Here is a 12,842-nt window from a genome sequence, read left to right on the forward strand (position 1 = left end):
AGAAAGAAAAACTGCAAGGGAGCTGGCAGGAGAGACACATTGATAGTGTGTGTTGAGTGTGTGTGTGTCATTGTTGATTGTGTGTGCTCTGCTCCCTTCCCTGTGTAAGAATAGGTGTGTAACAGCTGGAAAGTAAAAAAAAAAATAAAAAAATTGTAAGACATGTAAAAAAAAAAAAAAAAGACTTGTTTTACAGTCCTTTAGTATTGGTAGGAATAAAACCGGCAAACAAACCCACACATTTGGCGTTATCTGCATTTGGAGCGCAGTATGTGAAATCTCTGCTGATTGAGGGTTTCTTCACAGCTTTCTCTGGGGGCGTTTAATTTGTTACTTCCTCCCCAGATGCTGCCAATCACAGCAGGGAATGCTAGACTTTAAATGAGCTGCTGAGTTGTGATTGGCAGCGACTGGGAGGGAGGGGGCGCAAAGCTTACGTCCACAGTGAAGACTGAAGAAACACCCAGTTGCACAAGGAGCAGAGATTTCACATACTGGACTGCAAAATCAGGAAACGTGAATGGAGCAAAACGGAAGAGAGCAGCAGAAAAAGGGGCGGTCAGGGATTTTTACAAGACATATAACTCAATTTGTTTTGAGCAAGTGACAGACCCTCTTTAAGGTGGTGAGGTGTATCTAATATTCTGTTTGGGTCACTCTTTGAATCACTAATATCAATTTTTATGCATTTCAGAGAAACATCTGATTCATGCTGGCGGTGGTTTCGGCAGCATTGAACAGAGTGACGGGTTCCATTCCATTTATAGGACGTCTCCTCCCAGGAGGACAGGATTAGAGGCCACTACTGGAGGCTTATACACTTAAAAATTTAGCTCTAATGCTGTATATCATACCGTATCCCTGAGATGCAGTATATATGCTATGTGTTTGTATACTTTATGTGCAGTTTACTGGTGTCCTAGGAATGGTGGAGCAGTGAAGCGATTGCTGGGACGTATAGGTTTGTGTATCCTCCATTGAAAAACAAACATAAGTGTGCTTACCTGGTGTAAGGTGTACTTGTCTGTAGTGGAAAATAAAACCACTGTGTTGTGCATTGAGGTCTCTTCCTCCTCCTTGTATGATGGAAGATCAATCGTGGTCAGCTAAAGAAACAATACAAAGCTTAGAAGTCATGCGGGAATTCTTAACAAGCATGTGGCATCTGTTATAAAAAGCATAACACTGCTCAATCTATCATACGCCTCCTGTGCTGGACGCACCTCGCTCAGGCACGATGGGTCCCCAGAATTCAAAGGAAAAACATACGCTGCATACAGGCTATGATGCAGAGGTGAAACTAGCGGAATATCGATGTGTGAATTATTACACAATCCCTATTTGCAGAAACGTTTGGAAGCTTTTAACATTCTACGCCAGTGACTAGACTGATCAGAAAAATGACAAATTCTACCTGAAAGTGAAGCGTGAAACAACATGACACGTTCACTCGCACCCTACTCTCTGCTGGAATGTTTTAAGGAATTTTCCATAGATTTTGAAGGTTTTATGGATGGTACGTGCCACTTCATTTTTTCTTGTTTATGTGAATCGACTTGCAGAACCTGGCTCCACTGGCCACGTCCATCATCTGTAGTCGCTGGATGGGAGCCCTGAGAACCGCCTCTTATCTGCATCCGTGGCTCCTCTATTGATTAGATGGCTGTTGCAGTGTGACTTGCATGTTATGTCGTGCCAGGCCGGCAAACCAAGAGAGCTACGGATGCTGGGAGGTCGGAGGTGGTGCTCACGGCTCCTTCCAGTGGCCCAGAGGACCGAAAACTACAAATCAATGTGCACCAACTCTACCAATCCCATAACCAGTGGCTCTCCAGCTGCTGGGAAACTGCAACTCTTAACATGAAATAATAGTTTATACAATACCCCTGGAAATATGAAGTTGCCTATGGGAGTTTTTAATTTGGAACGGCCTCTTCCCCCACGACCTGAAAGACCAGACCCCCTCGGTCTCCTCCTAGGAAATCCTGATCCACGACCCTGTAAAAAAAAAAAAAAAATAACTGGAGTATCTCTAAAGGTAAATCCTGGTAAAAACACCAGATACAGTTGCGTTCTTCAATATAGGGGGGCATTGTGGAGATGATGAGAAAACTAGAAAGCAAGCATCATCTCATAGGACACTATACCGGACCTCGACAGACTACAGACAATAATAATAATAATAATACTGCTGGCAGATCAGAGGTTACAGATTCCACAGCCTGATTACAGAGGATTCAATTAACACTTTTTGCAAATTGTAATTGAAGGAGGGGAAAAAGGTCAAACACCATAGTCCTAAGAAAGGATAAGAACGCCTTTCACAAGAACAACCCTGCAAAGTGGCAACTATCACCCGAACCAAACTAACCAGCAACAGGACACAAGGAAGAGACTAGAAATATCTAAAATTATAATTATATTTTATACCAAGTAGAGCTCCATATAGAATTGGTTTATATGTACATTGCATCCTGTACAGACCCCAGGGTATTGTTGGTTGTTAGGGTACCTGCCCACGATGAGTTTTGTGTTTTTGATACAGATCACCGTAAATAACAGCCTGCATTCTGCAACTAGATTTGTAGTTCAGAGGAAGGAGATTTGCTACTCGGATTCCGGGCTTCTCAGATCTTCACTTATAGGGCCTCCCCATACAGACCAGCCTGATGCCCGGGCCTCCCCATACAGACCAGCCTGATGCCCGGGCCTCCCCATACAGACCAGCCTGATGCCCGGGCCTCCCCATACAGACCAGCCTGATATGCCTGTGCCTCCCCATACAGACCAGCCTGATGCCCGGGCCTCCCCATACAGACCAGCCTGATGCCCGGGCCTCCCCATACAGACCAGCCTGATGCCCGGGCCTCCCCATACAGACCAGCCTGATGCCTGGGCCTCCCCATACAGACCAGCCTGATGCCTGGGACTCCCCATACAGACCAGCCTGATGCCTGGGCCTCCCCATACAGACCAGGCTGATGCCTGGGCCTCACCATACAGACCAGCCTGATGCCTGGGCCTCCCCATACAGACCAGCCTGATGCCTGGGCCTCCCCATACAGACCAGCCTGATGCACGGGCCTCCCCATACAGACCAGCCTGATGCCCGGGCCTCCCCATACAGACCAGCCTGATGCCCGGGCCTCCCCATACAGACCAGCCTGATGCCCGGGCCTCCCCATACAGACCAGCCTGATATGCCTGTGCCTCCCCATACAGACCAGCCTGATGCCTGGGCCTCCCCATACAGACCAGCCTGATGCCTGGGCCTCCCCATACAGACCAGCCTGATGCCTGGGCCTCCCCATACAGACCAGCCTGATGCCTGGGCCTCCCCATACAGACCAGCCTGATGCCTGGGCCTCCCCATACAGACCAGCCTGATGCCTGGGCCTCCCCATACAGACCAGCCTGATGCCTGGGCCTCCCCATACAGACCAGCCTGATGCCTGGGCCTCCCCATACAGACCAGCCTGATGCCTGGGCCTCCCCATACAGACCAGCCTGATGCCTGGGCCTCCCCATACAGACCAGCCTGATGCCTGGGCTTCACCATACAGACCAGCCTGATATGCCTGGGCCTCCCCATACAGACCAGCCTGATGCCTGGGCCTCCCCATACAGACCAGCCTGATGCCTGGGCCTCCCCATACAGACCAGCCTGATGCCTGGGCCTCCCCATACAGACCAGCCTGATGCCTGGGCCTCCCCATACAGACCAGCCTGATGCCTGGGCCTCCCCATACAGACCAGCCTGATGCCTGGGCCTCCCCATACAGACCAGCCTGATGCCTGGGCCTCCCCATACAGACCAGCCTGATACCTGGGCCTCCCCATACAGACCAGCCTGATGCCTGGGCCTCCCCATACAGACCAGCCTGATGCCTGGGCCTCCCCATACAGACCAGCCTGATGCCTGGGCCTCCCCATACAGACCAGCCTGATGCCTGGGCCTCCCCATACAGACCAGCCTGATGCCTGGGCCTCCCCATACAGACCAGCCTGATGCCTGGGATTCACCATACAGACCAGGCTGATGCCTGGGCCTCACCATACAGACCAGCCTGATGCCTGGGCCTCCCCATACAGACCAGCCTGATGCCTGGGCCTCCCCATACAGACCAGCCTGATGCCTGGGCCTCCCCATACAGACCAGCCTGATGCCTGGGCCTCCCCATACAGACCAGCCTGATGCCTGGGCCTCCCCATACAGACCAGCCTGATGCCTGGGCCTCCCCATACAGACCAGCCTGATGCCTGGGCCTCCCCATACAGACCAGCCTGATGCCTGGGCCTCCCCATACAGACCAGCCTGATGCCTGGGCCTCCCCATACAGACCAGCCTGATGCCTGGGCCTCCCCATACAGACCAGCCTGATGCCTGGGCCTCCCCATACAGACCAGCCTGATGCCTGGGCCTCCCCATACAGACCAGCCTGATGCCTGGGCCTCACCTGAAAGAGCAGGCAGAAAGAGAAGGATGAGTGGTGGGGAAACACAGCCAGACAGGGGGGAGCGGAGGTGGATCTGTGATTTCAGTGCTCTTATTTTTAAAATGGTATACATGGACCATACATTATAATAAATAATGGAAAATTATTTACAATATTTTCAGAAAAAAATAGATCTATTGCTCCTCATTTTTATGTGGTCGCATTTCAAAGGTTCCGTGATTTCGGAGTACGAGGGACAGTCCCCTTAACAAGAAGCGATACTCGTATATTAAAAGGGGTAGTCTGGGACTAAAATACAGATAGCCATTTCCATAGGTGAGATAAGCTGCAATACTCGGCATAGATCACCTACACTGTATGGTCTGCCGAAGCCAAGTCATTTCCAAAATGGGCCCATAGGATCTTTAAAGGAAGAAGTTTTTGATTTCAGAAAACCTTTGTCCCTTGGCTGCAGTTTGTTAAAATAAACTGGGGGGGGGGGGGGGAGAGATTATTTGGAGGAGGGAAGGGGGGAGTCTTCTTTGATTCTGTCTACGGCGCTGACAACTGCAGCCAGTAAGAGAGCTCAGCGGCTCCGTCTGTGTAGGCAACTGAGCTTCTGTGCTCACTGATCGGCTGCAGCGCTGTTAATGTCACGCAATTGATGCAGACGATAAAAAAAAAAAAAAATTGGAAGCAGTGGCAGAGACTCTGTGCTGGACCCTGGGAGGCTGAGTAAGGGCGCTCTCACACATCCGGCTTTTCGACGATTTGACGGATGCGGCGCACACCAGTACAGTATGATACAGTACACTGTCAGCGCAACAAGCGCCGGTCACATGCTGTCATGTGACCCGGAAATTGCGGCGCTGCCACTGTACTGTATCATACTGTACTTGCGTGCGCCGCATCCGTCAAATCGGCGAAAAGCCGGATGTGTGTACCCGGCCTAAGACAGATCATCATTATTTCTTTGTTTTTCCAACTGTGTTGGGGGACATAAGGTTTTCTATGGGTTTCAGAAAACCTAAAATGGGTATTCCCATCTCCAAAATCCTATCCCATTATGAAGTGTAATAATAACATTAGCAAATACCTCCAGGTGGAAATGTACAGTTCTCCTGATTAGCTATGTCGCTTGCCGCATGTACAGGGCATTACAGTAACTTAAGTATACATGGTTACCATCACTAGCAACTGTCACTACATGTGTGGTCGTAACCATGGATACCCAAGCTACTGTAATGCCCTGCACAAGAGGTAAGAGACATGGCTATATTAGGAGAACTATACTACATTTCTAAAAGGATGTATTTGCTAATATTCTTATTACTATTAGACCTACTACATATTGGGATAGAATCATTTTAGATGGGTATACCCCTTTAAATCCATGATCCCTGAAACACTACTGTGTTACCAAATATATTGGAGGATAACTTGTAGGAAAGGATAAGGAAACCTTTTCAGCTCAATGTGATACAAAGCTAATACCCTGTTACATTTTCACGGCGTCAAGTTTGTATATTGGTCAAGGGATAGTTGAAATCCATTTTACAGCACAGGAAAAGTCCAATTATACATACATTTATTTTAGCTATTCAAGCAAAGACATAAAAGCTGCATTAGAAAAGCATTTAAAGGGCAGTTAAAGGAAATCTGAAGACATTCAGGCAACATGGCCAAAGCTTGCAAGGCTGCACATAATGGAGGAGTGATATCCTGAAAGCTGGAGGAAGAGACTGTGCTACAGACAACACGATAAGGAAAATAAATCACACAAAAGTAGAAATGCAACTTATTTACCACTTTGATGCTCCAATAGGGACTGCCGGAAAGCTGTCTGGACTTAAAAAAGTCCCAACCCTCTGAGCCATCAGCTGACCAGGAAGGTGGGCTCACTGTATTATTGGTACTCCAAGTGCCCTAAGACATGGCAGGTGAGAAAATATATGTATAAACTCAGCAACACAAAACAAAACGAAAAAACAAAGCCAGCAACATAAAGGGTTAGAAAAGCCAAGCAAATGTAGACAATGAGGCTGACACAATTAATCTGATACATAGCACGACATGCACCGTGAGCTGTGGAGCAGGCGGCCAACACTGCTGGACACGGGCAGACGGGGGCGGTGGTCAGACGTGGGCGGTGGTCAGACGAGGTCACACAAGGTCTGCACTTATTACTAAATCATCCCACACTTCCCTGATCTGACTATGAATGCAGAAAAGAATCATCCCGACCAATCAGATCATTCATTTCACTTTCAAACCTAAGATTTAAACATTGGTTGCCATGTAAGGCTGCTTTCACACTACGTTTTATTAGCATGCGTCATGAACATTTTTTTGCTGCAAAAGCGGATCCTGTTTTTGCAAAGAAAAACGCATGCAAACGTCTGTTATTTTGCAGGATCCTGTCACTTGAAGTTAATGGGTGGGCATTGGAGTCATGTGATCGGGAGTGAGGGGAACTGAATGTGTAAGACTGGGAGCCGACATCTGACAGCTGCGGAGACTCGTAACCAAGGTAAATATCGGGTAACTTGCTTGGATACCTGATATTTACCTTGGTTACGAGCGTCTGCAGCTGCTAGGAGCAGGGCTCCCTGCACACGTAACCAAGGTAAACATCGGGTAACTAAGCCCATGGTTACCCGATATTTACCTTGGTTACAAGCGTCCTCCGCTCTCGGGAGGGGGAGAGAGGGAGGGGGAGAGAGGGAAGGGGAGAGAGGGAAGGGGAGAGAGAGACTGATCACGCGAGGCTGCTCAGTAGACCGAGCAGGATCCTGTCTATCAGCATGCCAGCGTTCACATACGTTTGCGTGCAGTATAGTCAGGATCCAGCAATTTGCAGTATTTGGACGCAGCTCAAAAATGCCAGAAGTAAGCGTTTTTGAAAAAAGTTAAAAAACTGCAAGTCGCTGGATCCTCACTATAACGCATGCAAAACGCAGGTTGACGCGAGTCCAATGCAAATGCATTGAAATGAAAACGCATTTGCACTGGATCCGTTTTTGCGTTAAAAAAACGTTCATGACGCATGTTAAAAAAACGTAGTGTGAAAGCAGCCTTAGCTAGTTTTTGTAGCCTAATATATGGTTCTTATGTACAAAAGCACCGCAGGCTCTATTGGAAGAGGGATAATACCAAAATCAGCAATATCATTGAGCAATATCTGTGTTGTATGGATTATAAGAGCTCTGCTAGCAGTCACTGGGTGGAAACAAGTACTTCTTATATGTGACTTCTAATCTGTCCTGTTCATGTAAACGCCAACATGTACACAGTTTCCACAATGCAAAAACTCTGCAGAATTTCCAGCGCTGTATTGCAGAAGATTTAAGGCAATCTCATGTAAAGTATGTCCTCAGGTTGCGATCAGCTGTGTGTCGCGTTATACCGCAGATGTAGGAGCCAATTTCACCTTTTGCAGTAGAGTGAATAGTGCGGCTCCCCGCTGCACAATGATATCCGCAGAAGTAAGTGCTGCAGGGGGGTGTTGCTTCAGGAGGTCTGTACTGAATTAAGGAGCTGCTCAACCCATTATACAAAGCAAACTGAACCAGTCCTGAGAATGAAGGGGCTGCTCTGACTCTGTACCATGGCCCACCTCACCGGCTATACCCAGCGGTGCCACAGCCACGTGCAGGGCAGGGGCACACAAGAGCATCTCCAGCCATATGAATAGGGATAATTTACTAAGAACTTATATTATAATAATAATTTTGTACTTGTTTTTATGTATACCCCCTATTCACTTGTAAAGCGCGATGGAATAAATGGCGCTATAATAATAATAATAAATAACAACCCTGAAGAGCACAATTATTGCCGAGGGGGGTGTGAAAAACAAGCTAACCATTTTGTCCATTACTTTTTTGCTTCTATTCTCATAAATGGTAAATACCAACAGCCCCACCAGTTGTAAGGCTACATGCGCATGCTGCTTTTTTTCCTGCTTTTTTGCTGCTTTTTTGGCTGCAGTTTTGTTGTCAGAAGTTTTTGACATTTGACTTCCCAGCAAAGTCTATGAGAAGTCAGATTTGTCATGCGCACGTTGCAGTTTATTTGTCAGCATTTTATTTGTCAAAGGTTTGTGACAAAAAAAATGCAGCATGTTCATTCTTCCTGTGTTTTTGTCAACATTTGTCACAAAAATGCAGCAAAAACGCATGCTGTGAAAAACGCAGCAAAAACACACCTAAAATGACATGCGTTTTTTGTGACATTTCCAGGCTCTCTCTGACAAGGTGCAGTTTTGGCTGCAGTTTGTGAACACAAAAAGATGCAGCGTGCGCATGTAGCCAAGAAATGAATGACTAAAATGATGTAGTAAAATGGGAAGGCAGGGAGGGAAATTGAAAGTTTTCAAATGCTTGAACTTCTCAGGATAAATGGTCCCCCGTAATAGGACTTTGGTTTCTGGTGACATCTTGTCGGTCCCTGCGCTTTGTATATTCAATATTTTCAGTTTTTTCCCCAGATATGAAAATTAAATAAATAGCAAATCATCTCCTGGCATTGCAATGTTAATCACGGTCAGTGCAGACTTCACATCGATGCCATCCATGTGCTTAGTGATTTCTCAAAGGCCCATAGACTCGGGTGGGTAATTTTGATCTGTGCCTCAGATGAAAGTCAAACATAATTGATTAATTTTTGTGGACCACTTAGTCGTCAAAACACAGGGACATGTGAATAGCCCAAAACATTAATTGATACTTGCTCTATCCATTAAAAATGGCTAGCACACATACCGGACACCTCTCCATTTCTAGCAAGAATCCCCCTGACCCACCTAGTGAGGTGGCCTTCAGCTGCCTCATCCAGATGGGAAGGAATGGAAAGGTGAACCTGCCAGAATACGGGACCCTCCACTCCCATCTATGGGATTCATGCAAACAGTCAAGCCCCCCTCCCCATCCATTCAGCACCTAGGAGCAGCATATACTGTGAAAATGCCTAAAATGTTGGAAAATGGAACATGGGGGAAGACTATTCTAGTTACGGAGACCTGACAAACCAGTCTGGCTGCCAGTGGTGAGGGGACTTATAGCTGCAATGTCCCTCTGGGAATTATTCAAATTGTCTCTCCAGGAAAAGAGACAAACTCTAGCGCCACCTATTGGAAGTAGCGATCCTAAAAGTCACAAGTGGCCTAACAAGCCTTTTCATATGAAAATGGAACAACAATGGAACGATTCAGCGCAAAATGAAAAAGAGCGGCAGAATCAGGAGAGATCAAGGATTTTTTCAAGGTTTTTAACAATTTTCTAAGCAAGTGGCAGGCTGTTATCGTAAATACTTCGAAAAAAAGGCAGCCGGTCAAGCACACCACTTATTAAATATTTCCACATTTCCTTAAATTAAAAAAAAAAAAAAAAAATGAATAACTAAGCAAATCTAATAATATGCAAGGATCAGAAAAATCAGTATATACATATAGGCTGCCCGCCACTAAATCGAGGAATAAAAAACTGCACACTAAAACAGCTGACATATCCTGGACAGCACTTATCCTATATTTCCTTTAATATATTGAGGATATACAAACAAACCTTAAGCCTAGGTCACATGTAGTGACGCAGCAGCGATCACAACGACGATCTGACCTTATCAGGATCGCTGCTGCGTCGTTATATGGTCGCTGGTGAGCTGTCAAACAGGCAGATCTCACCAGCGACCAGCCCCCAGCGACGTGTGGAAGCGAGGCTGCACTTGGTAACTAAGGTAAATATCAGGTAACCAAGCAAAGTGCTTCGCTTGGTTACCCGATATTTACCTTGGTTACCAGCGCACACCGCTTAGCGCTGACTCCCTGCACTCGTAGCCAGATTACACATCGGGTCAATAAGCAAACCGCTTTGCTTATAGTTACCCGATGTGTACCTTGGCTATGTGTGAAGGGAGCAGGCAGCCGGCTTCAAGAAGCTGCGGACGCTGGTAACGAAGGTAAATATCGGGTAACCAAGCCTTTGCTTGGTTACCCGATATTTACCTTGGTTATCAGCGTCCGCAGAAGCCGGCTTCCTGTTCCCTGCACATTCAGTTCGTTGCTTTCTCGCTGTCACACACAGCGATGTGCGCTTCACAGCGGGAGAGCAACAACTAAAAAATGGTCCTGGACATTCAGCAACGACCGGCGACCTCACAGCAGGGGCCAGGTCATTGCTGGATGTCACACACAGTGACATCGCTAGCAAGGTCGCTGCTACGTCACAGAAAATGGTGACTTAGCAGTGATGTCGCTGTCGTTGTGTGTGACATGACCATTAGTGTCCTTACGCCTTATATAACTGGTGGGATGAGTACTGTACTCTGACTCTCTTTCACACACAGGGCTTAGCTAAACATTCATCCTCTGTGGCCCCGACCAGAATCCCCTGGTGTCAGCACGTCTAGCTGAAGAACGTAAAGATGGGGTGACCCTCTGAAATAGGGGCGCAGGAGGCGATATACTTGTAACCATTTTCAACTAAGAACCTAAATTTGTGTCAAGGGCTTCCCAAAAGTATCGTAACTGCAGTCATTGCAAGCGTCACTCTGGGAAGACCCTACTGGAGGCAACGAGAAAACCATCTTCAAGTCCTCTAGATAAACGCAAATCTGCCAATAATGCAGGCTGCTGACCATCACACGCAAGTAAGGAGAACATTACACTTCAAGGTATATCCGAGGCAAACTCTACTTTGTGAAAAGGTAACAATGCATTCTTGTGTGTGCTGGCACTCGAGGCATCGGGATCACAGCCTTCTACTTTGCGGCTAATGAATTTGGATAACGCTACACTCGCAGCTTGAAGAACGGTCCAGTAATGCAATCCATGGACTATTATCAGCAGAAAATGACCTGTTATTACAAATTATGACAATTGCTTTTACATCAACATAACGCTGCAATGTTCACACTGGCCACTAGGGCTATATTAGACTCCAACTTCCTATCCTTTCAGGAAGAGTTTACAACAGTTTATTTATCTTCAGAGGTTAAACTACAAAGACAGGTAACATTTATAGGTGAAATCACAGCTGACCCTGCGCCTCTTCCTTTCACAATGATCTTTGCACACACTCATTAGATGCTTCAATGTAAAATATAGGCAGTCAGTTCATTGACGCTAATGTGGGGGAGATTCCAGTATGTGCAAACCTAACAGGGAGTGGTCCAGGACATAATCTGAAAGGGGAGTGGTCAAGGACATAATCTGAAAGGGGAGTGGTCAAGGACATAATCTGAAAGGGGAGTGGTCCAGGATATAATCTGTAAAGGGAGTGGTCCAGGATATAATCTGAAAGGGGAGTGGGTCCAGGATATAATCTGAAAGGGGAGTGGGTCCAGGATATAATCTGAAAGGGGAGTGGGTCCAGGATATAATCTGAAAGGGGAGTGGGTCCAGGATATAATCTGAAAGGGGAGTGGGTCCAGGATATAATCCGAAAGGCGAGTGGGTCCAGGATATAATCCGAAAGGCGAGTGGGTCCAGGATATAATCCGAAAGGGGAGTGGTCAAGGATATAATCTGAAAGGGGAGTGGTCCAGGATATAATCTGAAAGGGGAGTGGCCGGACTACAAATGTTTAAAGGAAAAGCACCAAACTTTACAGCTGCACTCTTGCTCAGCAACTAAATGGAGGCAATTTAGGGCAAGTTCACATGTTGCATTTTTGTGCAGATTTTCCAAAATTACTGCTACAATTAAAGAATATTCACAGACATTTATCTCCGTCAGGAACCTGCATTGATCTTGAAAGCTGAGCCCCACCATACACCGCCAAGAATATAGAGGTGGCTGTGCCCGATCTCGCTAGTTACTGGTATGAGGGTTATTGCAATATTATTGGCAATGTTATGAACGTCTATACAAGTTAGAGAAAAAAAAAATCTAAATCTCCAGAATCCAAAATCCGTAAGCTTTTTATTTGAAAAGTGTGAGACACGAGCCACTAAACCAACTACTGCTAGGCACAAAATCCCATGCCTTTTGTCTTAAGTCTTATTCATGGCAATACCATTGAATAAGACATAAGTCCAAACGAGCTGATTTTGTGCCTAGTAGTAGTTTGTTTGGTGGCTTGTGTCTCACACTTTTCAAATAAAAATCTTATTATGGATTTTGGATGCTGGATATTTGGATTTTTCCTATGCTTTATTGAAGCCTGGACCCGGGCGGCTCCAGCATTTCCATATGGAACAGGTGGAATAAAGATCGGTGAGTGGTTTCCTCTACCCTGTATTCCCCAAGTTAATAGAGGGGCACAAATGCAGATTTTTGTGTGGAGCAAAAAAAAAAACCACAAAATTGCCCCAAATAAATAATAAAAAAGGCTGAAGTTCAGACATTGGGTATTTGGTGGGGTTTTTCCCACAGTTTATAAGTCGGCCCTTGTTGCATGTGGCTTT

The 12,842-nt window shown here is 46.4% G+C and overlaps 1 protein-coding gene across 10 annotated transcripts in view; it reads right to left on the reverse strand.

Annotated features, from left to right (window-relative positions):
* Positions 1-12,842, reverse strand: part of KMT2C (lysine methyltransferase 2C) — a 440,610-nt gene that overhangs the window by 247,795 nt on the left and 179,973 nt on the right. For 9 of the 10 annotated variants that reach the window (XM_075315433.1, XM_075315425.1, XM_075315429.1 and 6 more), the window contains 3 exons: positions 6,243-6,362; positions 1,885-1,998; positions 1,005-1,106 (listed from right to left, as the gene is read on the reverse strand). In XM_075315433.1, the coding sequence (XP_075171548.1) occupies positions 1,005-1,106; positions 1,885-1,998; positions 6,243-6,362 (336 nt within the window). The remainder of the gene's footprint in view (positions 1-1,004; positions 1,107-1,884; positions 1,999-6,242; positions 6,363-12,842) is intronic. The other variant, XM_075315430.1, reaches the window with a different exon arrangement.

This window comes from Anomaloglossus baeobatrachus, chromosome 6 (genome assembly GCF_048569485.1).
Source record: "Anomaloglossus baeobatrachus isolate aAnoBae1 chromosome 6, aAnoBae1.hap1, whole genome shotgun sequence".
Classification (NCBI taxonomy): domain Eukaryota; kingdom Metazoa; phylum Chordata; class Amphibia; order Anura; family Aromobatidae; genus Anomaloglossus; species Anomaloglossus baeobatrachus.